Consider the following 25,174-nt stretch of genomic DNA (forward strand, 5'->3'; position numbering starts at 1 on the left):
CTGGACAAGAGTTTAACAGTATTTATCTGGCAATTCCTATGTTAACTTGAAAATATCAGAGATGTTTCTTTTTATATTGGTACAAGCTTGTATATTTCTGCAAACAGTTTTAGTCATTATAGTATCAAGTAGTTTGATGAAAAGATTGTACTCAGTTTATGAAAGTTCCACAAATCTCTGAATATTTTATTGTATGTGCTACCAAAGTGAGCACAAACCTCTAAATATTTTTAAATAAACCCATTATCAATGAAAAAACCCACTGATACAGTTTTCTAAAAATCCTGTTTTGGTAAATTCTATAATTACTCATGGGAGTAAAATAATTCTCTCAAATTAAGGCACTTAAAAGGGCAATGCAACTTCCACTTGAAGTGCTCTAAGGATAATTTATATTTCCAACAGTGGATACATCTCTTTTATGTTCGTTAACTTCATGTCTTTATCACTTAAAACTACCAAGAAATACATTATAGAACTACAGAAATGATGTTCCCCACAAAATGCTTTTCAACTTGGTTCTTCTTTTGAGACAGGGTGTCATAGGCATATGCATATGCAGTTCAGGCTGGCTGGCCTTTGAACTCACTATATAGCCCAGGCTGACCTTGAACTTGGGGCAATCCTCCTACCTCAGTCTCCCCAGTGCTGAAAATATAGGTGTACTATGACATCCAGGTTAAACTTGGTTCTTTTGTATAGCTCCTATTGTCTCTGGTAATAAAATAACTCAGTATGGCTTTACAAAAATGCATAGTAAAAATGTAATCTTCTTAGCCAGGCATGGTGGTGCACACTTGTAATCCCAGCACTCGGGAGGCTGAGGCAGGAGGATCACTGTGAGTTCGAGACCAGCCTGAGCTACACAGTGAGTTCCAGGTCAGTCTCAACTACATAGAGAGACCGTCTCAAAAAACAAACAAACAAAAAAGTAATCTTGTTTTCTACCATTTCCCAATCTACGAATTTACTGAGACATATGCCAGTTTGTTAAAGGATAATATATTTAATTTCTCCATCAAGTCCACCATGAGCAATCCTAAAGCTTTTTTAATTCTACAGTGTTTTGTTTTTTAATTTTGAAAATGGATCTCGCTAGTTGCCCCGGCTGGCCTTGCTTGAACTTGCAATTCTTCTGCCTCAATGTCCCATTGAGCTGGGATTACAGGCATGTGCCACCACACCCAGCTATAACTGATTTTTTTTAGAGAACATCCATCAGTTTGGGTTTGCCTGATGTTTCCTTGTGATTAGATCATAGATCTGCATTTCTGCAGGCAGAAATACCACAGAAGTGATGCTAATTCTTTTCACTGTGTCCTATCAAGAAGTCCATGGTGGCTAACATCTCTACAATCCCAACTACTCAGGAGGGTGAGTCAGGCTAACCCCAATTTCGAGGCCAGCCTGGGCAACTCAGCAAGATTGTGTCTCGAAACAAAAATAAAATAAAATAAAATAAAAGATGAGCTGGGGATGTAGCTCAGCGGTAGAGTAGTTGCCTAAGATTCATGAGGCCCTGATTTGATCCCTAATATCAAGCACACACAGAAAGTGCACAGTACTAGGATGCCTCATTCCAGAGGGGGCCAACTCCATCATTCAGTTCCAGCTCACAAACCTGGTTTCTCCACTGTGAAGTAACTAATTTTCTCCTTTGTAATCAATATGTATCTTGAGGGCAGACACTTTGAGACAATGTAAACATTTATTTCTCATTTGAACTTTCAGCCACTAGTTTTAACATCTACTGATGATTCTTTTTTTTTTTTTTGTTACCAGGGATCTAACTCCGGATGTTGCACTTGCATGGCAGGCGGTGGAACTACTGAGCTAAATCCCCTGCCCTACTGGTGATTCTTGAGGTAATTATTATTGTGAAGCACCAGATGGGTGATTTTCTATTTCCATCATTCCTGATTTATTTATTTTTTATTTTTGGTACTGGGGATCAAACTCAGTATCTTGTGCTTGTGAGGCAGGTGGCAGCAATACTGAGCTAAATTCCTGGCTTCCCTTTCATTTCTTTTTTGGGTTTTTTTTTTTTGAGACAGGGTCTCACCATACAGTCTAGGCTGGTCTTGAACTCACTATACAGTCCAGGGTGGTCTCTAACTCATGGTGATCCTCCTGCCTCAGCCTTCCACATGCTGATTATAGGCATGCACCATCACATCCAGTTAGTGAAATAATTTTTTTTTTTTTGGAGACAGGGTCTTTTTTAAAAAATTAATTTTATCGGTACATTTTAGGTATACAATATAACAACATTCATCATTGGAAATTTGTATCTTTACATAATCTATCTTGATTGAGACATGGTCTTGTATCACCATGCCCAACTTTATATATTTAACTGGAACTCTATAAGGCTTTTCTCAATTTGTTATATTATTACTATCATTATTATTATTTTGTGCTAGAAATCACACCCAAGGCCTTGCATTCTACAATAGAGCCAAGCCCTTCAAAAATATTGTTGTTGTTGTTGTTGTTATTATTATTATTATTATTATTATTTTGAGACAAGGTCTCTGTTAGTTCAGGCTAGCCTTGGCCTCATTATGCAGCTTTGCTGAGTGTGGTGGCACAAGCCTGTAATCCCAGCACTTGGCAGGCTGAGGCAGAAGGATCACTGTAAATTCAAGCCCAGGCTACACAGTAAGCTCAAGGCCAGCCTGAACTACATAGTGAGACCCTGTCTCAAAACCACCAACCAACCAACCAATCTGTTTCCTGGCCCTATCTCATGTATTTCTACACGTATTGTACATTAATGTTTGTTCATACCTAATTAACTCCAATTTCTTTTTTTTTGGGGGGGGTTTTTTTTTTTTTTTGGTTTTTTTGAGACAGGGTCTCACTATGTAGTTGAGACTGACCTGGAACTCACTATGTAGCCTAGTCTGGTCTTGAACTCACAGCAATCCTCCTGCCTCAGCCTCCCGAGTGCTGGGATTACAGGAGTGCACCACCACGCACGGCCAGCACTAACTCCAATTTCACCTCAACACTATAGGGTTTATCCTATCATCACACCCTACTCCCTGGCTTTATAATTTCTTTTTCTAACAGGCTAGCCTTGAATTTATTCTCCCTCTGCCTCAGCCTTCCAAATGCTGGGATTACAGACATCCACCACCACAACAGGCTACATTCAATAGTTTATATTATACCGTGTGTGTGTGTGTGTGTGTGTGTGTGTGTGTGTGTGTGTGTGTGAGAGAGATGCTGAGACTTGAACCCAGGGGCTTTACACTTAGCAACACCCAAGCCCATTTTTTATTTATTTTTCTTTTTGGTACCTGGGATCAAACTCGGGTCCTTGAGCTTGCGAGGCAGGAGGCGGAACCACTGAGCTAAATCCCTGGCCCTGGTTTTGGTTTTTGAGAGAGTCTCACTATGTAGTTCAGGCTGGCTTTGAACTCACTATGAAACCCAGGCTGGCCTCCAACTCACAGGATTTTCCTGCCCCAGCCTCTGGAGTACTGGGATTACAGGCATGTCCTACCATGCCTGGCTTATTTTTTATTTTAAGACGGAATCTTGATGAATCGCCCGGGCTGGGATTGAAGTTCCAATCCTCCTGTTTCATCTCTCAGAGTGATGGAATTACAGGTGTGCACTGCTGTGCCTGGCTTCGTTTTTTTAACATCATATGTAGAAATACATGGTTTTCACAAAGAGACTCCACATTCCATATACATCAGCTGCTTCACATAAGTCATTTTTTTTAACTACATAAATGCTTGCTCCCTTCATGTATCTAATGTGACACAAATGTTTTACAGTATCTTCAACAGAGGGCTGGGATTTAGCTCAGTGACGCCTGCCTCACAAGGTCCTCAGTTTGATCCCTGTTACCAAGAAAAAAAAAAAAGATCTCCAACAGAGTTTCAGTGGTGGCACATGCTATATAGCATGACTCACTCAAATAACAAAAAAACAAAATAAAAGTTTCAAGAATATGCCATAGGCTATCTATCAGCACATCTATATTTTATCACCAGAAGTACTGCTCTCCAAAGCTATCATTCACACTCAATTCATTTGAATAAAGATTTCATTTCTTACCTGACTTGGGATGATCTTTTCTTCAGCAGCTGTGGAATGTGGACATGGGTCTTTCTTCCCTCCCTCACAAGGGTCTTTGTTTACTTCTGCCTGGTCCCCTTGATCTCTGAAGACCTTTAGCTCCATGCTTTTGGTTTTCTCTGCCCTATTAGAGATCTCAGAAGCCATAGAATCTCCTGTAGTGGGGTCCACTAGTCCATACCACCTAGGCTCACCCCGATTATCCAAGATCTCAGAGGTTTCTTCACAACAACTTTCTGCATGGGTCCTCTGCAGCTCCAAGGGCAAGGCTCTACTCTGACTTACAAGAGAGCTTGAGGCTCCAGGTTTTATATCTGGAATCACACTTGGCTCAGGGTCAGCAGGAAGCTCTTTGGAGACACTTACTGGGAGTTCAGAGTATAATTCCTGTACCACAGCAGACATGGAGGAATCATGTAGAACTGGCCGAGTCTCTACTCCAGATGACAGCATTAGGGCAGATGTAGATTACGGAGTCAAGTCTTTTACATCAAAGGTTCACCCTGACACAAATCAAAGGAAGGGATACAAGTTTAAAACCTTGACAGAGTAGAAGAAATCTGTCTCTGTTCACGTCAAAATAAGGAAAATAAATTCTACTTCAAATGCTAGCATTATCTGGCACCAAAAATTGCTCCTTAAACAGGCTGTGAGCTGGGCATGGTGGTACATGCCTGTGAGCCCAGCACTCGGGAAGCTGAGGCAGGAGGATAGTGAGCTTGAGCTAGCCTGAGCAACACAGTAAGATGCTGAATCAAAAAATAAAAATATAAAACAAGGGCCAGGGATTTAGCTCAGTGGTTCTGCTGCCTGCCTTGCAAGCACAAGGTCCCGAGTTTGATCCCTGGTACCAAACAACAACAACAACAACAAAATGAACTAAATTTGTGGAAAAATACATACCTAAACCTTTAACATATAACTGTCTAATCACAACTCAAATACTATCTTCTGAATAATTCTCAAATTAAATGAAAAGATTAAGTATCTAATGATATACCTACTGTAAATTAGAAAATACAGTAGTTTTCTACTTGTTTTCAGGGCATGAACTTTCTGTTTTGTTCACTGATATATCCCCCTTGCTATCTAGAATAGATGCCTAACACACAGTAGGTATTTAGTAAGTATTTGTTGAATGAAGACATATTGAAGGACTCTGAATAATTTCATACGCTGACTTGTGCTCTTTGAAGGAAGATATGGGAAAAATGGATAGCCATTTTTGTACTGCTTGCCAAATACCTGAGCTATACTGACCCATAATAACACAAGACACTAACCCAGCTCTTCAGCAGAATCCTTTGACTTTAGTTCAGCATCTTGAGATTTTCCATGTTCTTTCACAGATATCACTTATTTGATTTATACAATAACCCTTTGACCTAAATAGAGCAGCTGTCATCTTCATGTTATAGATCTTAACATCACACTTCAGGTCACAAGTGACCTCCTAAAGGCTAAAAGGTTATAGATCTCTCTCTCTCTCTCTCTTTCTCTTTTTGGTACTGGGGACTGAACTCAGGACCTTGCGCTTGCCAGGCATGTGTGGTGCCACTGAGCTAAATCCCCGGCCCAAAGAGTTACAGATCTTAACATCACAACTGAGGTTAAAAGTGACCTGCCTAAAATATTACAGAGGAGGAAGGCAATTCATGGGGTGTCTACTGTGTCTGTAATTTTCATATTTTGAAATAGCTGCTGAATATTTCTAAGTGATTCATAATACCATACTATAAAAGAGGTCAGGGTGGGGATTTAGCTCAGTGGTTCTGGTGACTGCCTTGCAAGCGGAAAGGGCCTGAGTTCGATCCCCAGTACCTCCCCAAAAAAACCAAAATAAAAGAGGTCAAAACATACACATATTCAGGATCAGGATTTCCTGGCCAGTAGCTTTTCCATTTTAATCCACGAAACACATACAGTATGGACAATGACATCGACCTTGACCTGACCAAGACAGAAACTGGTTAACCAAATTCACACTTTGATTCTTCATGCTTTCCCTAACCCCAAACAAGAGGAGGACAGAAGGTAAAATTTAATGAAATCTTTACAAAGGTAAAAGCATCTAAAGCTACACTACTAATTTAAATACTGGAAACAATAGGAAATCAGATTGTTGGTCCACTGCAGTTGAAGTAACAAGAGAAGAACTGATCAACTAAAACAATTGAGCTGAAAGCAATAACATACAATACCTGTCTCAAAATTTAAAAATTAAAGCACAGAGGGGATCCTGTGGATATAGCTCAGCACTCCCTAAGTTCAATGACCGGTACTGAAAAAGATAAACAAATGAAAATGAATTCACTAGCAGGGAGAGATAAACTTGTATACAGGAAAAGTATAGTGAAAATCAAATGATACTCTCCAAGTAAAAGTCGTTCATAAACTGGAGGCATTTTAGATCTGAGACTGTGTGGGTATATGGGGGGAGATGAGAGGGGAGGAGAAGAGGAAGAAGAGAGTGTGCGCATGTGTGCGTCTGTGAACATGTGTGCGCCTGTGTGTATGTAGGGGTTAAAGTAGAATTTCTACTTGATGCCAAGAATAAGTCGAAAGCACTCCATTTTAATTTGGTTCAGCTTCCTTCTCCCAGCAACATACAAACATACACAACCCAGTTTTTGGTTGTCACACTCGAGACAGAAGAACTAGTACAGGAAAGAAAACTATACAGATCATGTCTGCCAAAGAAAATCAGCTTCTTGGGACTCTGACACTTGGTACCCAAGAATTCTTTATTCCCTGTCCACTAATGAGGTATAAGTAGTCTCAAAGTTAAATCTTTTTTTTTTTTTTTTTTTAAGACAGGGTCTCTACGTAGTTTAGGCTAGCTTTGGACTCACTATGTAGCCCAGCCTGACCTCAAACTCACAGCGATCCTCCTGTGTCAGCTTCCTGAGCATGTGCCCCCACACCAGGATTCATGTTAATCCTTAACTCTTCCCTTCTCAGGTTTTATGATTTTTTTGAATGTGTGGGGGTGCTGGGATCAAACTAAGGACCTAGGCATGCACGCTATCACTGAACTATGTCCCCAGGCTTTCTTTTCGTTCTTTTTTTTTTATCTTGAGACAGGGTATCAGAGTTGCCCAAACTGGCCTTGAAGTTGCAATCTTCCTGCCTCAGCCTCCTGAGTAGCTAGGGTTGCAGGCTTGGTCTACCATTCCTGGCCATTACTTTACCTTTTCCTTCAGCCTCTGCTATAACTCAAAGCTGTCTCTTTGGGCCAGGGATGTAGGTGAATAGGAGAGTGCTTTCCTAGCATGTGTAAGGCCGAGTTCAATCCTCAGCATCAAGAAACAACAAAAAATACTTACAAGCTGGGGGCATGGTTGGGCATGCCTGTAATACCAACTACTTGGGAGGCTCAGGCAGAAGGATCAAAAATTCCAGGACAGCCTGGGCAACTCAGCAAGACCCTGTCACCCATCCTACCCCAAAAAAAGTAGGGATGGAGGTACAGCTCAGGGTTAGAGTGCTCCTGGGTTCAATTTCCAGTACAAACAGAAACAAGCAGGGCTGGGGATTTGGCTCCCTGGATCCACCGCCTGCCTTGCAAGTGCAAGGGCCCAAGTGTGATTCCCCTGTACCAAAAAACAAACAAATAGCCAAACAAAAACATCCAACACAAAACAAAGGCAAACAAAACACAACTGTCCCTTTAAGCATAGTTATTATATGACCCAGCAATTCCACTAATAAGTATATACACAAAAAAATGTCCACACAGAATCCTGCACACAAATAGTCTTTTTTTTTTTTTTAACAGGGATCGAACTCAGGACCTTGCACTTGTGAGTAACTTGAAGTAACAACAGAAGAACTGATCAACTAAAACAACTGAGCTGAAAGCAATAACATACAACCCTGAGCTCAATCCCCGGCCCACAAATATTCTTACATAGTACCAGTCATAATAGCCAAAAAATTACAAAAAATCCAAACGTTTATCAACTGATGAGTGAATAAACTATAGTACAGCTGTACAACAGAATATTATTCATCCATAAAAAGAAATAAAATACCAATCCAGGTTACAGCATGAACAAATCTTGAAGATAACACATTATGTGAAAGAAAGTAGTCACCAAGAACCACATATTATAGAGATTTCATTTATGTGAATCATCAAAAACAGGCAAAACTACTGGGGATTTAAAGCAAGGTTCTGAGTTTGATCCCTGGTACCCCCCAACAAAAGGTAAAACTATAGACAGGGCTGGGTGTGGCGGCGCATGTCTGTAATCCCAGCACTCAATAGGCTGAGGCAGGAGGATCACTGTGAGTTTGAGACCAGCCTGGGCTACATAATGAGTTCCAGGTCAGTCTCAACTACATAGTGAGACCCTGTCTCAAAATAAAACAAAACAAAACAAACAAACAAAAAAAAACAACAAAAACAAACTACAGAGACAAAGTAGTTTAGTTGTTGCATTGAGCTGGAAATGTGGGAGAACTAGGGAGGCCTCATGTATGCTAGATGAGTGCTCTATTACTGGGCTAAAATCCCAGCCCATGTTAATTTTATCTTAATAAAGCTGATTTTAAAAAAATAGCTGGAGTTATACATAGGTCAGTGACAGAGAACTTGCCTAGCATGTTTGAAGCCCTGAATTTGATACCAGTACTGGGTGTGGAGAGAAGAAACCTGCCTCCGGCCTCAACTTTTCTTTCAATTCCTGATCTTTCTCACTGTCAAGGATGGAGACCCCCACACCACCACCACCAAATTTAACAAGTCTAAAATAGAAACCAAGCCAGGTGTGATAGTGCAGCCCATAATCCCAGCACTTGGGAGGCTGAGAGAGGAGGATCGCCATGAGTTTGAGGCCAGCCTGGACTACACAGTGAGACCTGTCTCAAAAACAAAACAAAATAAAATAGAGCCCAATTCAATCTAGTGAACAGCTGAGTTTTTCTACATGCAAACAGCTCTAAGAAACAAAGATTAATAAGATGTGTTCAGTAAACTTAGATGTCGTGTGTGTGTGTGTGTGTGTGTGTGTGTGTGTGTGTGTGCGCGTGCGTGTGTGTGTTAGGGATTAAACCAATGGCCTTAAGCACATGCTTTCCCACTGAGCTACACCTCCACCCCTACTACTTGTTCTTCATCCCACTGCCTCTTAGCAATATCATTTGTCGGGAGTACAGACTGGAATTCCAAGACATAACTACCACTGACCTGTCTGTCACTCTATCTGATTACCACTCTCCATGTGGTCACCATCTATAACCTCTGGACATAATACTTATGATGTCTCAAACCATAGTCTCTTCTACTCCCACTGTCACATTTAAGATTTTGTTCCATACACCGCTCCACACAGAATCATGTGCAAGCAAATCTACTAAACAGATATTTACCATAATTAATATTCATAATCACACAAAATGGTACAGAATGTTCCTCAGGGAAAAAGTGCCTTTACATTTCTTACGGCTGCATCTATAAAGTAAACTGATGCAGGCCGAAAAGAATTATAAAATGTCGATCACTGAAAACAACTTCTAAAATACCGTAGGCTATCGTCTATTTTTGGGTAGATAGTGGAGAGTAGCAAGGGAGACTGAATCCTGGTCTTTAAAAAAATTTTTTTCTTTTCAAAATTTTGAGACAATGGGGCAGAGATTTAGCTCAGTGGTTCTGCTGCCTGCCTCATAAGCACAAGGACCCGAGTTCGATCCAAGGATCCGAGTTTGATCCCCGGGACCAAAAAAAAAAGAAGAGCAGAAGGTTGTTCTTGAACAAGAACAGCTGGACCCCTCAGAGTTGATACAAGCCTAAATCAGCAGATCAAATAATTCTCAGCTCATATTGCCACCTATCAAAATATTGGCAGTGCCAGACTGGGGATTCAGCTCAGTGGCGCCACACCCACCTGGCAAGCTCAAGGTCCTGAGTTCGATTCCTAACACCTGTCTCAAAAAACATATTGGCAGTGCCATAAGACTGCAGTAACAGAACATAATTTTAAAAAACACAAGGCCTCTAAAATGAAATTGCTGAACACAATGGAGAAATCAAAACTGATGACATAGCTACATGTACACAACTGTTACCCCCAGCTACTTGGAAGGCTGAGGCAAGAGGATCACAAGTTCAAGTATAGCTTGGCAACTTAGTGAGACTATGTCTCAAAACAAAAATGTAAACGACTGAACACATAGATCAGTCACTTGCCTACCTAATGCAAGCCCCTAGGTTTAATCTCCAATACTGCAAAAACAGAGACTGATAATGGGAAACATATCTCTACACAGAAAACTGCCTGAGAGGAACTAAATAAACATCTGTGCCAGGCAAGGTGGCACACACCTATAGCCCCAGCTACTCAGGAGACTAAGGTAGAAGGATCACAAGCTTGAGGCCATGTAGCTCTCAGTAGTTCTGTATTAGAGGTAGAGTGCTTGCCCAGCAAGCGTGAGGCCCTGGGTGCAATCCCCAGGTAAATAAAGAAATAAACACTGAGAAAATATATACACACAGAAAAACAAATTTTTTTTGCATAACTATTTTTTGAAAGAATAAAACCCAACATCAATAATGTTACCCTGGGTGATGAGATCATCAATGACTTACTTATATGCTGCACTTTTTAGAAAAACAGTATGAATTATTTATGTTAAAATTTTTATTAGCCCAAATCTAAATACACAGCAATAAAAGTTTTATCTCTTTACCTTATCAGAATCTTTCCAATTATCAGCTTTCTGCTTTAACCATCAAAGTTTTAAAAGTACTAAAAAAAAATCTAAAGTTAAAGAAAAAAGTACATATGCTTATAAAATGTGGACAGGGATTTATTTACAGCTTAATCCTTTCTAATGATTTACAATCAACTCACTGGATGAGGACACCAGATAATTATCTAGTTTGAAGTCTAAATAAAAAAATAATTTTTTTTATGATTTAAGAATGACTCTTGCCAGCTACTACTGGCTTGAGGACTACTACTGCTACTCATCTTTATGTAAACACAAATGAAGATTAGATTTTTAGGGAATGGATTTAGTCCTGAAAAAATGACTAATGTTTATTTAAAATATGTGGTAAAATTATTCTGGCAAGGGCTGGGGATTTAGCTCAGTGGTAGAATGTTTGTTCAGCAAGTGAGAGGCCCTAGGTTTGGTCCTCAGCACCAAAAAAAAAAAAAAGCAAAGCAAAGAAACAATGATTCTAGTAAAAGAAATTACCTTGAAATTACCTTGAGTTAAGGATGATTATCTCCTGGGTCTGGGATTTAGCTCAATGTTACTACACCTGCCTCACAAGCCTCACAAGCACAAGGTCCAGAGTTTGATCCCCCACACCAAAAAAGCAAAAACATTATCTCCTGATCATTCTGTTTCAAATGCAAAAGCACTAAAGACAGCAGTCTCATAGCTGGTCTCCAAGTCAACAGGCAAACGTCCCTATTCTGACTCTATTCACTAACCACATCCACATAGCCTCCAGCTTAAGTGAAAGTTAAGTGAACCTTCCTGGATTTGTTTTTCCTGTGTAAAATGAACAAGTTAGACAAAATAATCACAAAGGATCCTGAAAACCTTAAAAACCACAAGAATCTTAAGGATAACTTTTCTCTATGTTTCAGCAAAAAACACCTACAGACACCAACAAAAGGGGTACAGAGCCCAGACAAACCTCCTCCCACAAGTACTCAAGGGCATCTGAGGTAGTTTAAGAACACTTTACACACACACACACACACACACACACACACACACACACACACAGCACCCCCCAAAACCCAAAAAACCCCACAAAAAAAGAAAAAAAAAAGAGGAAAGCTTTTAATTGTGCCTTCAGGTAATGACGAGGCAGTGCTAAATCCTATGCCAACCCTCCCCCCAAAAAAGTCCTAAAGAAACACCCAAAACTACCAGTGAAGGATTAACCCTGCAGCTCTCAACCTCATTAGAATATTTTGTAATTTACTAAAAACCTGACTGAGTGGCCATTACTTGTCATTCAACACTCCCCAAAACAAAAATTCCACAGGTAAAAAATTTACAAAAATAAAGCAAAAAATAGGGGGGAACCAAACAAATGAACAAAGAAAACAGAAAGCCATGTGCCCCAATAATCCCAAGACTGAAGGTCTCCCTCCCCTTTAATTCCAATAAAGGGGCTGTTAATAACACCAGCCGCTGCCATGCTTGTGTCAAGGAACAATACTCACAATAATGATCAGGCCCTCAGAAGTTCCCAACACTCCTTTCACCTTGAAAAGGGGGCTTTCTTTTCCAAAAGATTCAGACACTGTAGCCAATCCCTCCATGAGGGAAGGAGAAGGGGCCTCTTCTTGAGGGACAGAGAAAGAAAAACCTTTAATTCAATCTCACGACAAACTGAAAGCAAGACAGAGAAGCACATATACTAAACAGGACCCGGCTCTTAAACATGGAGTGTGCAGGAAATCTCAAAAGCATCAAGCACTGTTTCCCCTTTCCTCCTTTTATGAGCATGCAGAAAAAGGATCCCTGTCTCTACACAGGGAACGAAACAGTGAAATGCTCCTGATTTCTACTCACAAAGACTCCTTGAATAAAAGGTTTTCCTCTTTTTCAGTGGCAGAGGAGAAAAGGAACCTTCTGCATCAGTCTATATAGACAAAACTGAGTCCTTTCCTCAAAGGTTTATTTTTCTTAGGAAAGCAAGAGAAAGGAAGAAGTCAGCTTGGGTGCTCAATGTAGAGGAGGTTGTGTAAGTAGAAGGAAAATCTTTTTTTTTTTTTTTTTTTGGTCACAAGAGCAAGCAGGGGTAATGAGAACGGCCACCTCTAACCAATAAGAGATGATAGGTTCTGTGGACAAAGGAAAGGCTGAGTTTTGGACTCTGATGTCCCTTCTTCTTGACAGTACTGACCTGCTTCCAAAAGCTGTCTTTTTTCCTGATTTTCAGTGAGGCCCTCTCTTATTAATGGGTAACAGAAGACGGTAAGATTTAAGAGAAGTGTCTTTCCACCGTGGGGTGGGGAAAGTCTTCCTCTTCTCCAGGAAGGGTAGATTGGACACTTGTTACTATGGGTTGGGAGAGAGTGCACAAAAACATCTGCCACCACTGCTTCGTGTAAGATAACAGTTTCCTCTCTCTCTCTCTCTCACAGTACCGGGGATCGAACTCAGGTCCTTGCGCTTGCAAGGCAGGCGGTGGAACCACTGAGCTAAATCCCCGGACCCCGGTTAAGAAGTACGGGGATCGATCGGGTCCTTGCGCTTGCAAGGCAGGCGGTGGAACCACTGAGCTAAATCCCCGGACCCCGGTTAAGAAGTTTCCCTTCTTAACAAATTAATAGGAACAACTCACCAAAATTTACTATCTTCTAAGCATTTATACAAACTGTGCAAGGAAAAAGGAGCTCATCGCACATCGAGACTTAAAAGCAAAAAAGTGAGGGGCATGATGGGGGGGCACCCTGATGGTTTCTCATGCTATAAAGTAAATTCAGTGTTTTCCCCCTCAATCTTGGGGTAAAGGTGAAAAACGAAGGCGGAAAGGTATTGTAACTATTCATACGGGAAAGGAAGGTCGTCTCCGTCGCTTCTAGAGAAGCTGAGTTTCCCTCCTCACCTGCTGGGTGCGGACCAAACTGGGGAGAGGAGGTCGTCTCATTTGGGTGATACCCCTTATCCCTGCTTAGGCTAAGTTCAGAATTCCCTGTCGCACCCTGCGAGTGTCTTTCGCCGCTAACAGACGGTCGAGAGCCAAGGAAGATCGCAAGACCTCGACATGGGGCGTCTTCCTCCACAAGTTGTGGGTCCCCTGCTGACTGAAGTAGGAGTCTCCACCGTCGTAGGGTTTGGAGAACCAGTTTTCCTCTAGTGAGGCGAGGCGAGGCCTGCTCTCTTGCCTCTCTCTGGGTCGTTCCACCGCCCGCAACAGCGCAGCCTCCGTTCCCTTCTGCGCCCCCCTGGGCTGGGGGGGGGTCCTCCCTTTGGGGCAGCACCGCCCGACGGAGGGTCCCCTCCGGGCTTAGGGGGCCGGGCAGCTATGCCGGAAGTCTTCAGGGCCCCTGCCGCTTACCCTGAGACCTGCTCCGCCGCCTGCGCTTGCCCCTCCAGATTGGGCTCTGCAGACGCAGCTCGATCGCCGCCAACTCTACCTGAGCCTACGGAGCCGAGAGCCCGGGGGCGCTCCGTCCACTACCGCCTCTCCGTCTCTATGGTCCTCCCGCACTTCCTCATCCGGGGCCCGAGCCAGCCATGCGGAGTCGCCCAAGTACCGCCCCCGCACCTCTCACGCAGGCGCGCTGTTCGAGGGGTGGCTCTTCCCACCTGGGATCTCCCGCCCTCCGAAAGCCCCGGCAGCCCTCAACCCCGCCCCTGCAGTTCAGACTCTTAAAGGGGAACACAGTTTTGGGCTGGGCTCCTGCTTGAGGCTCAGGGCCCAGCGCCAGTACCTTTATCCATTGCTATCAGCCCTGTTCAGTCCACCATTTTTTTTTTAAATCTGGACGTGTGGTATTCTAGGAAGCATTCGTGTTTCCACCCTGGCAACAGGCGACCTTTTAATAACTGAAATAGATAGTGTAGGTTAACATCACTGACATGTAATCGCACTGACCAGTAAATCTAAGTGACACCTCTGCTCCTAGTTGGTTTCAGGATTTTGTTTTCATTTCTTCACAGATTAAACACTAGATTGGAGTACCATGTGTTCATCACTTGACTTGTTTACCATCTGTTCCTTTCCATCCCTGCCTTGTTTAACACTATGTTCAGAGCACCTAACAGTGTTTGGCAGACGTTTGAAGGAAAAAATTAACCTAGAAGGGAATTGAGGTTCAGAGAATGCAGTCCGTTTCCCCATATCACATAGATAAATGTTAAAAATAAAAATCTGTTGCTTCTTGGAGTTTGGTGAGTTAGGCTAGAGGTTTAGAACTTTTGGAGATTTTAATTTTTCTCTCATCAAGGTATCTCTGACTTGGTGAACACGCATTTGGGCTGAGAGTGGACGTATATAAACCCATAGGCCGAGACCATATACAGTTCAGATATATGTGGAGTTCATAAATCAGCTATGAATTTCCCAAAATATACAGATGCTATTTGGGATGAATTAACCAGAAATTTCACTTTCAGCCATTTCTCTTTTTCCTTTTTTTTTTTTTTGGTGGTACCAGGGATGGAACTCTGGACCTTGCACTTTGCGCTTGCAAGACAGGCAGCGGCACCCCTCAGCTAAATCCCCGGCCCACTTTCAGCCATTTCTAAATTTATATTTGGAGTCTCATGTAAGAAAAGTTACGCAATGTTTAAATTTGTGCATCTGATTTATTTTACTTAACATTAAAGTCTCAAAGTACATCCATTTTTCTACAAATGACTTAATTTTTTCTTTACTTTCTTTCTTTTTTCGTTTTTTGAGGCAGGGTCTTGCTTTGTACTCCAGGCTGGCCTTGAGTTGTAGTTGAGGCTGTTTTCCTATGTTGCCCAGGCTGGCCTTGCACCCACAGCGATCCTCCTGGCTCAGCTTCTCAAGTGCTGGGATTAGACTTGGCCAAGTTTATCTTTCTTTATGGCAGAGTAGTACTCCTTTGTATACAAATACTGGAATTTCTTTATCCATTCATCCGTCGATGGACAAATAAACAGCTACAAAGATTTGCCTATTATGAGTTATGCTGCTATAAACAGGGGAGCATAAGTATCACTGTAATATAATGTCTTTTGTCTTTTAGGAAGATACCTAGAAGGGGAATAGTTGGATCAAATGGAATTTCTAGTTTCAGATTTTTGAGGACTCTCCATACTGAATGTATGGAATCTTCTACAGTGGTTATAGTAGTTTACATTCCCACCAACAATGTAGAAGGTTTTCTTTTTCTCCTCTGGCTTTTTCTCCTCTCCTTACTCTTTCCAGAGTAAGATAGAATCTCAGTGTTTTGATTTGCATTTCTCTAATGGTCAGCGATGGTGAATATTTTTTCATGTATTTATGGGCCATTTGTGCTTCTTGAGAAGTGTCTATTCACTTCAATGGCCCATTTTTTGTAACTGTTTTCCTCTATTTAGTTATGTATGATTTTTTTCTCTTTCCCTCTCCACTCCACATGTCCCCCTGCCCCGCACATGTATATGTGTGTATTTACCTGGGATGAAACCTAGGTAGAACACAGGGCTTGGTGCATATTAGGTAAGCTACTCTTCCACTTGGCTACACCCCCATTTTTTTGTTGTTTTTTGAGACAGGGCCTAGCTAAATTCCCCAAACTGGTCTCTAATATGCAATCCTCCTACCTCACCCTTCTAAGTACAAGTAAACTCCTGATTTACAAAGAAATTCCTTTTTGGGAGAATGTTCCTAAGTCAGATTAGTTTGCAAGTCCAACACACAAATATACAATGTTTTGTTTTTGGAGACAGGGTCTCACTATGTAGTTGTAGTCCAGGCTGGTCTCGAACTCACAGCGATCCTCCTGCCTCAGCCTCCCAAGTGCTGGGATTACAGGCTTGTGCCACCACACCCGGCTTGTCACACTGCACAGCAGGCACACAGCAGCACAACTGTTACCATGTCCGGCAGACACATGTCCTACTTCCTCCATTTGTTCCCAACTCCATTGTTGGTAAATTGGGGACTTAACTTGTATCTCAGATTACAGGTTGCATCACCACAACTGCCCTGTATGATTTTTCTTTTCTTTGTTGTGCTGGAGATCTAACTGAGGGCTTCAAGCATGCCAGGCCAGTACTCTACTACTGAGCTGTATTCCCCAGCTCAGGGTTTCTTTGCTTTGAAGTTTGCACAAGTCTAGTGCCTTGCTGTTTGCAGTCCCAACTACTAGGCAGGCCAAGGCAAGAGGACTGCTTAAACTCAGGAATTCTGGCCCAAGTTAGGTATCTCAGTGGGAAGTCATCTAAAAATGGGGGGCTAGAGATGTAGTTTGCAGGCGAGTGGTACAGCATTTGCCAGATCATGGATTCAATCCCCAGTACAAAAAAATAAAAGTACCTCACAATTAATGAATGATTTAATTTAGCACAAATTCTAAATAAAATCATCATGTTTAAGGAAGTTTTTGGTTGTCTTACTACATACAGGGGTCCCCCTGGCTCATACCCAAGTCTCCCATTGGTACCCTCCACTTTTTTTGGCCAACATTCATATGGGGTCCTGAAAACCGTTAAGAAACTGAAACAGCTTGTGTGAAAGCTGGTAAGAAACTAAAACCAAGTGTTGTAATGGACTGGAATCAGGAGTGCCATTTAGATTTAGTAGTCACTGTGATTAGAAGTGGGGTGATGGTTTAACGTAACACATGGATTCCAATTATAAAAAGACCTACCTGGGTGAGTTGGTGCTTGCCTGTAATCACCGCACTCTTAAGAGGTTGAGGCAGGAGGATTCTAAGTTCGAGTTCAGCCTGAGAAATTTAGCAACATAGCGGGTCCTTGTCTCAAAGTAAAAAATAAAAGGGCCAGGGTGTAGTGGTAAGAGGGGTTGCCTGGCACTTAAAACATTTGGTTTGGATTCCCAGCACCTAGGGGGAAAAGAAAAGGCTTCATACTTCATTCTGAGGAGTTTGTCGCCATAGGCTGTTTTCTGCCTAGGAAGTTTGATAGTATCTGTTACCTAATAGGGTTAAAACTACATAAGTCTGTTAATCATGTTAACTCAGGAGTAAAGAACGTCTTTTGGGGCTTGGGTTTACAAAGACCCACAAAGTGGTATTTCCCAGTAGGCGCCCTCACCGTGTCTCACATGCTTAGCTCTTCCCATTTTATAAAAGTTACATAAACTTTCTTTTGCGCCTTTCAACAGCACTGTGAGGCCAGGCGAGTGCCCTTAACTTCATCTGCACACAAAGAGACAGCTCAAGTGTAAGATTTAAGTCTCACTTTTACTCCTGGAGCGTGAACAGCCAAGAGGCTTCCACGATGCTGGGCTCAGAAGCTCAGCGAGGCTCCAGGAGCTTGTCGGACAGCGAGAGTCACCCAGGAAGGAACACACCAGGCAAGTTGGCAAATAGACCTTTATTAGTCTGGCCAGACGGCACTCCCCAAGCCAAGTAGCTCAGAGAGGTGGCTAGCTCAGAAACAGAGGCCATTTTATATAGGGCTAAGGGGGGGTTTACACTTAAAACTTACAGGAAGAGGACAAAGGTAAAGAATCAGTTGATCTGAGCTAGTGGTCATCAAGCATATACTTGACCGTCACGTATTAATGATCGAAGCAGATCGATTATCCATTATTCCATTTACAATTTAGATTATAATGTTCAGATCATTCAACTACAGGCAAGTAAGATGGTGTGTTTTGTTGGGTCTCTGTGTTCACTACAGTTTCCATTTAATTTCCCAGCTACTTCAAAGCAGTTACCTAACAATTCACAATTAATCAGTTATCCTATAAGGGATGGGGGTGAGCGACAGTCTCTAGGACATTTTGCTGGTCAACATGGAGTCGCTCTGGTTCAGTCAGGCTCTTACATTCCCCACTGATTTTTGGACCTAAATCAAATCTTTGATTAACTTATATCTGACTCTGGGCCTTAATAAAGGAACACATTGTAAAAGACAACAAGTTATTGCAGTACAAAATCCTAATGCCATTATACAGAGTATCAGTTGTTTTACCCAGGTAATGTCAGGTAACTAACTTGTTAACTATTTAAATAAATCCCACCCTATCTGTTCATTATGAATTTTTGTAGCTAAATCTTTGAGCTTTTCTATGTCTTGTTCTATAGCTGGCCCATTATGTGTTAAATTGAAGCAGCACATATTTTTAACCCTCTCACAACCTTGGTGATGAAATAATAGCAATTAATCAATTGCCGCCCTATTATATAAGATTGCTTGTCTCTGTTCCTGGAGTTCTTGATTAATTAGCGCCAGCGTGGCAGAGGTGGTATTTAACCCTTTAACTACCTTGCAAGCTAGTTTTCTAACTGCCTTTTCAGCATGTACTCCAATCGAGGATATACCTATCACAGAAATAATCATAGGAATAACTTCAGCATCTGTTAAAAGTCCTACATCATCATCACAGCCTGGTGAAGTACAGGGAGACCAGCGTTTTGTTCTGTTGGGTGGTGAGAGGTCTCCCCTGTCAGGTAAGATGACTGCTAATTTACTAAGACAACAGCGGGCCTGGGTCAAGTTTGCTGGGATATAATTATAAGTTATTCCCTCACAAGTGTAAAACCATCCCAGTGGCAAAGTATTATGGCATTTGCTGTAAGGAATCTTTTGTTCTCTAGAACACTTCATTACATCTGTTTGTTTAAGATTTAAACACTGGGAAGTACAACCTTTATATTTGGCACAGAGAGTCTTATTGGACATAGCTACTCGAGGGGTATATAGCTTAATAGCATTCTTTGGTTTGTAACATGTCACCTGTCCCCAATTGTAACTATCCAAATAACTGAGATTTACTTGTGGGAAATTTTTAAACATAGTATATGGTCTAATACTTTCAAGTGGGGTGCATACTGGAACCAAACAACTTCCAAGCACATAATGAAAATTCACATCAGCATTTAAACATATTTCAGACAAATTTAAGGATTCAGCTAATTGCACCCAAACATTTTTAGTATGACCTACGTTCTTTTTGGACATTACTATTATTGTCCCAAGGGAAATCACCCAGATCATAATGAAGGTCCAGTTGAGTGGAGTTTTACTTTCAATTCTGTGGGTTTGCTGATGACACTGCGTTTTCTGTGTGCCTCTGGGCTGTTGTCTGGTCCGGGCTTGACGTGGTTGCGATGGATCCACATCGGGTGTCCTGCAACCTTCACAGTCAGAGGAGTAGACAGGACAACTGGAAAAGGTCCTTTCCACCGTGGTTCCAAGGTCTTGGAGTTAAACCTGTGAATATAAACCAGTTCTCCCGGCTTATAGGGCAGTGGCTGTAGAGGTTTCTCATGAGGAAGGGTCAGAGATCCTCTAACCTGGTCTTGTAGTTGAGACTGTATTTCATGTAAAGCTCTCAGAGACTTAAGCAACCTCAGATGAGAGAATTTCTCCTTTAATTCCATATCTATATGGGGAACCAAGGGGGGAGTACGCCCATAGATAATTTGGAAGGGTGACAGATTCAGAGGAGGCTTGGGAGTACATCGAATACGCAACAGAGCAAAAGGGAGAAGCTCCACCCAACTTAATTCAGTCTCTAGGCTCAATTTAGTTAAAATCTCCTTTAGTGTTCTGTTAGCTCTTTCTACCTGTCCTGAACTTTGAGGTCTGTAAGCACAATGTAAATTCCATCTAATTCCAATGCTTAGGCTAATCAGTTTAGACACTTTAGCCGTGAAGGCTGGGCCATTGTCGGACCCCAGGGCTAAGGGCAAGCCAAATCGGGGAACTATCTCAGTCAGGAGCTTTTTTACTGTTACCTCAGCTGTTTCCTTTTTAGTAGGGTATGCTTCCATCCACCCTGAGAATGTGTCTATGAAAACTAACAGATATTTGTAACCATACATGCCTAGTTTCATTTCGGTGAAGTCCAGTTCCCAGTGTTCTCCGGGAGTCAGTCCCCTATATCGGACCCCTGGGGGCCCAGTTACCCGATTCACGTTTACCTTGAGGCAGGTGGGGCACCGTCTCACTTTGTCCCGGGCCTTCTGGGCTAATTCTCTGCTGACAAAGTGGGGCTGTAACAGGGCCATCATCCTCTTTTCTCCTAGGTGGGTGGATTCATGGAGCTCATTCAGCAAAGTGTCAGCCACCGCAGCTGGCAGAATGATCTTCCCTTCATCTGTCGTCCACCATCCATGCTTTCCTTTGGTCCAGTGGTTCTTACAAATCTCCATTATTTCTTCCTCTGTGTATTCAGGCCTCTCTGGGAGCACGGGTGTAGGTAGCAGCACCATTTGTTTCCCCACTGATTTTTGGGCAGCTTGCTTTGCTGCCTGGTCAGCTGCGTTGTTTCCAGTCGCTTCAGGAATTCCTTTGATGTCCAGGGCAGTGAATGATGGCAACCTCCCTTGGCAGCCAAATGGCTTGCAGCAGAGCCAATATCTCAACTTTGTTTTTAAGTTCTTTCCCGTCTGATGTTAAAAGTCCTCTATTCTGGTAAATTTCTCCATGTACATGGGCAGTAGCAAAAGCATAACGGCTATCAGTGAAAATATTTATCTTTTTCCCTTTTCCTAATTCCAGAGCCTTAGTTAAAGCAATCAGTTTGGCCTTCTGTGCTGATGTCCCTTGGGGCAGCCCTTGTTCCCATACTACCTGTTGATCCTGATTGACTATTGCTGCTCCCGCATATCGTACACCTTCACGTATGAAACTGCATCCATCAGTGGAGTATGTTGCCTCAAGTCGGGGAAGGGCCAGGTCCGTCAGATCTGGACGTCCTCCCCGCAGATTTTCAAGAGTCTCAAGGCAGTCATGGATGGGCAGTTGGTCATCTGACTCAGGGAGCAGACTAGCAGGATTCAGGTTAGATGTTGTGGCAAATTTAATGCGCGGCTGTTCTAACAAGAGTCCCTGGTACTGCAACAATCTAGCATTTGCTAGCCATCTACTTGGTGAGTTGTGCAGCACGGGCTCAATGGCATGAGGAGTGATCAGAGTTAGATCCTGGCCAAAAGTCAATTTATCAGCTTCCCGAGTTAAAGCAGCAGCCGCAGCTACCATCCTTAAACAAGACGGCCATCCTCTGGCCACTGGATCAAGTCTTTTGGATAGATAGGCTATAGGTCGCTTCCAAGGCCCCAAAGACTGTGTGATCACTCCTTTTGCCACTCCATTCCTCTCTGCCACATATAAGGTGAATGGTTTATTTAAATCAGGCAGGGCTCTAAGGCTGGCGCTGTGGTGAGCGCAGTCTTGAGCATCTGGAATGCTTGCTGGCAAGCCTCTGTCCAAGGGGTGCGTCCCCCCCACCTGCTGTAGCCTCATGCAGGGGTTTGGCAATTTCAGCAAAGCTAGGTATCCAGATTCTGCAGTATCCTATGGCCCCCAGGAACTCACACACCTGTTTCTTTGAGCTGGGCGTGGGGATCTGAAGGATCGCTGATACCCTGGATTCAGCTAACTTTCTTTTTCCTTTTTCAAGAACGTAACCCAAGTAAATTACCTTGGTTTTGCAGAGCTGGGCTTTCTTCCAGGACACTCGATATCCCAGACCTTGTAGGGCCTCCAGGAGTCCCTCGGTGGCTGTGAGACATTTTTTCTCGGTTGTGGTCGCCACTAAGAGGTCGTCTACATACTGGAGAACAGTTGCATAGGGAAAAGCTTTCCTTACCTCTTGTAGATCTCTGCTGAGAGCCTCCCCGAACAGTGTGGGGGAGTTCTTAAAGCCTTGTGGCAATCGAGTCCATGTCAATTGTCCAGTAGTTCCAGTGTCTGGGTCTGTCCATTCAAATGCAAAGAGCGGCTGGCTTACTGGTGCCAGGGGCCGGCTGAAAAATGCATCTTTGAGATCAAGAACTGAATACCATACATGTGCAGGCGGAATGAGGCTCAGCAGTGTGTAGGGGTTCGGTACCGTTGGGTGGATGGTCTCCACCCGGCTGTTTACCTCCCGCAAGTCCTGTTCTGGAGAATTTTCTTCTCCGATTAGTTTAAATTCTTCTTATTTCCCCATTTCATTTTTCTCCCCTTCTGTATAAAACCCTCTTCTGCCATCATCATTATATTTGCCTTTGCCATCTTTTTAGTTATTCTATCTTCGGGTGGATCCCTGTTTGTGAACACCTTCATTGCTACACTTATCAATTTTTCCTTATTCTCTCATTCAAAGCCCTCAATTCTCTGTAATTTTTTCCAAATATCTGGGGCCGACTGAGTTACAAAAGCCAGATTAATTGCCTGCCTGTTCGCTGGAGCATCTGGGTCAATTGGAGTGTAAGTGCGGTATGCCTACAGTAAATGCTCCAGGAAGGCAGAGGGGGATTCCTCAGGCCCTTGTAGGACCTTGCTTACCTTGCTCAAATTGGTAGGCTTGCGAGCGGCGCCCCTAAGGCCGGCCAGGAGATGCTGACGGTAGTTGCGAAGAGCTTCCCTACCTCCGGTGGAATTCTATTCCCATTTGGGACGGGAGATGGGGAGTTGTGCTTCAACTCGGGCCTGTTGTTGTTGGTCGTCAACAAGCCCCTCAGCTCCCCCCAGCACTGACCAAATAGCGTGTCTTCTAATTCTTTCTCGTTCCTCGGATGTGAGCAGAGCCTGTAAAAGTTGCTGACAATCATCCCAGGTGGGGTCATGGGTATTAGACACAGACTCGAGGAGGGAGATTAGGGCTTGCGGCTTCTCAGAGAACGGGGGATTCTGGTGCTTCCAGTTATATAAATCACTTGTAGAGAAAGGAATGTATACATAATGATCTTGTTCTATTTCTCTCAATGGGAGCACAGGGACTGGGTCCGGTCTCTCCTGGGGCACCTCCGGAGGCCCATAAGCAGAGCCCCCTCGGGTACGGGAAGGAGAGGTGGTGGAATCCAGGATCTCCCCTTATTTCGGGGGAGATGGGTAGATGGACTTAACTTTTGCCTCCCCAGGGGATGGTCCTGCATATGGAGGGGGTCTTAACCCGGGGTCAATAGGCTTTAAGGGGTCCGGCTCCTGGGAGAACACCGGCCTGGGTGCCTGCTGCTTTGCGGACTTTATCCCACTTGGTACCATTACCAGAATACGAGAACTGGTGCGCAGGGAGCAGTGCTGCAGCCATGCCGGAGGTTCTTCACAGGCCTGGGCCCAGATAGTAATATAAGGGAATTGGTCGGGGTGGCCAGGGTGTTCAATGATCTTTGCCCATACTGCCCGACAAAGTCTTGGTTCGAAAGAACCTTCAGCTGGCCAGCCCACTCCGAAGGTGGGCCACTCCAAGTTGCAGAGGGTTCGGAGTTTCCCTCGAGAAAACTTCATTCCATATTCATCTTCCTGCTCAGGGGAAAAAGCCAATTTAAAGTTAGTGAGAAAACAGTCCAATGGGGTATTTTTGGAGCTCGATCCTCCCATCTTGTTCCTAGGAATGAATGTAAAGTTAACACTCAACAGACAGGACACAGACAAGACACACAGGCGCCACACAAAAGAAAAAGAACTTAGATTCTACCCGGAATCCTCGTCAGGGCCGGGGTCAGGTGAGGCTTCCTGGCTCGTCAGCCACCTCTATCCTGACATCACATGGTTGCAACCGATTCAAAACTTACCTCCGGAGGCTTTTCAGGTCTATGTCTGAGAATCTCCTGCTGGATCCTGTGACAGAGAATCTCGGCCGGATTTATAGTTCCCACTTGGGGATCTCACTGGGGCCTCCAAGATGTAAGACTTAAGTCTCACTTTTACTCCTGGAGCGTGAACAGCCAAGAGGCTTCCACGATGCTGGGCTCAGAAGCTCAGCGAGGCTCCAGGAGCTTGTCGGACAGCGAGAGTCACCCAGGAAGGAACACACCAGGCATGTTGGCAAATAGACCTTTATTAGTCTGGCCAGACGGCACTCCCCAAGCCAAGTAGCTCAGAGAGGCGGCTAGCTCAGAAACAAAGGCCATTTTATATAGGGCTAAGGGGGGGTTTACACTTAAAACTTACAGGAAGAGGACAAAGGTAAAGAATCAGTTGATCTGAGCTAGTGGTCATCAAGCATATACTTGACCGTCACGTATTAATGATCGAAGCAGATCGATTATCCATTATTCCATTTACAATTTAGATTATAATGTTCAGATCATTCAACTACAGGCAAGTAAGGAGTGGCGTGATTTGTGTTGGGTCTCTGTGTTCACTACAGTTTCCATTTAGTTTCCCAGCTACTTCAAAGCAGTTACCTAACAATTCACAATTAATCAGTTATCCTATAAGGGATGGGGGGGAGCGAGAGTCTCTAGGTCGTTTGCTGGTCAACATGGAGTCGCTCTGGTTCAGTCAGGCTCTTACACAAGAGCAACACTCGCCCAGGGAGACTCGCCCAGTCTTCCCTGTCGGGGGATCGCCAAGTCAGAAACGAAGCTCCTGGGTACTAAGTGCAGATCTCCTCCCCAAAGGAAGCCGGCCGTCTGCCCAACTGGCGGGAAAGGTCGCCGGTGGTCAGAGCCAGAGGACGCACGCTATGCCCCGCCCCCGGCGAGAGCCCCGGATGAGGAAGTCGCGCGGCCACCGAGAC

At 43.4% G+C, this 25,174-nt stretch overlaps 1 protein-coding gene across 6 annotated transcripts in view; it reads right to left on the reverse strand.

The window, feature by feature from the left end:
* Prr14l (proline rich 14 like) overlaps positions 1–14,303 on the reverse strand; it is a 67,437-nt gene extending 53,134 nt beyond the window's left edge. For 4 of the 6 annotated variants that reach the window (XM_033762347.1, XM_033762346.1, XM_010603848.3 and 1 more), the window contains exons 1-3: positions 14,132–14,303; positions 5,956–6,045; positions 4,075–4,598 (exon numbers count right to left, since the gene is read on the reverse strand). In XM_033762347.1, coding sequence (XP_033618238.1) covers positions 4,075–4,548 — 474 coding nt within the window. In that variant the 5' untranslated portion in view covers positions 4,549–4,598; positions 5,956–6,045; positions 14,132–14,303. The remainder of the gene's footprint in view (positions 1–4,074; positions 4,599–5,955; positions 6,046–14,131) is intronic. The other 2 variants (XM_010603853.3, XM_033762345.1) reach the window with 2 other exon arrangements.
* Positions 14,304–25,174: the final 10,871 nt, after the last annotated feature.

The sequence above is a fragment of the Fukomys damarensis genome, unplaced genomic scaffold, assembly GCF_012274545.1.
Source record: "Fukomys damarensis isolate Sample0158 unplaced genomic scaffold, DMR_v1.0_HiC HiC_scaffold_12, whole genome shotgun sequence".
NCBI lineage: Eukaryota > Metazoa > Chordata > Mammalia > Rodentia > Bathyergidae > Fukomys > Fukomys damarensis.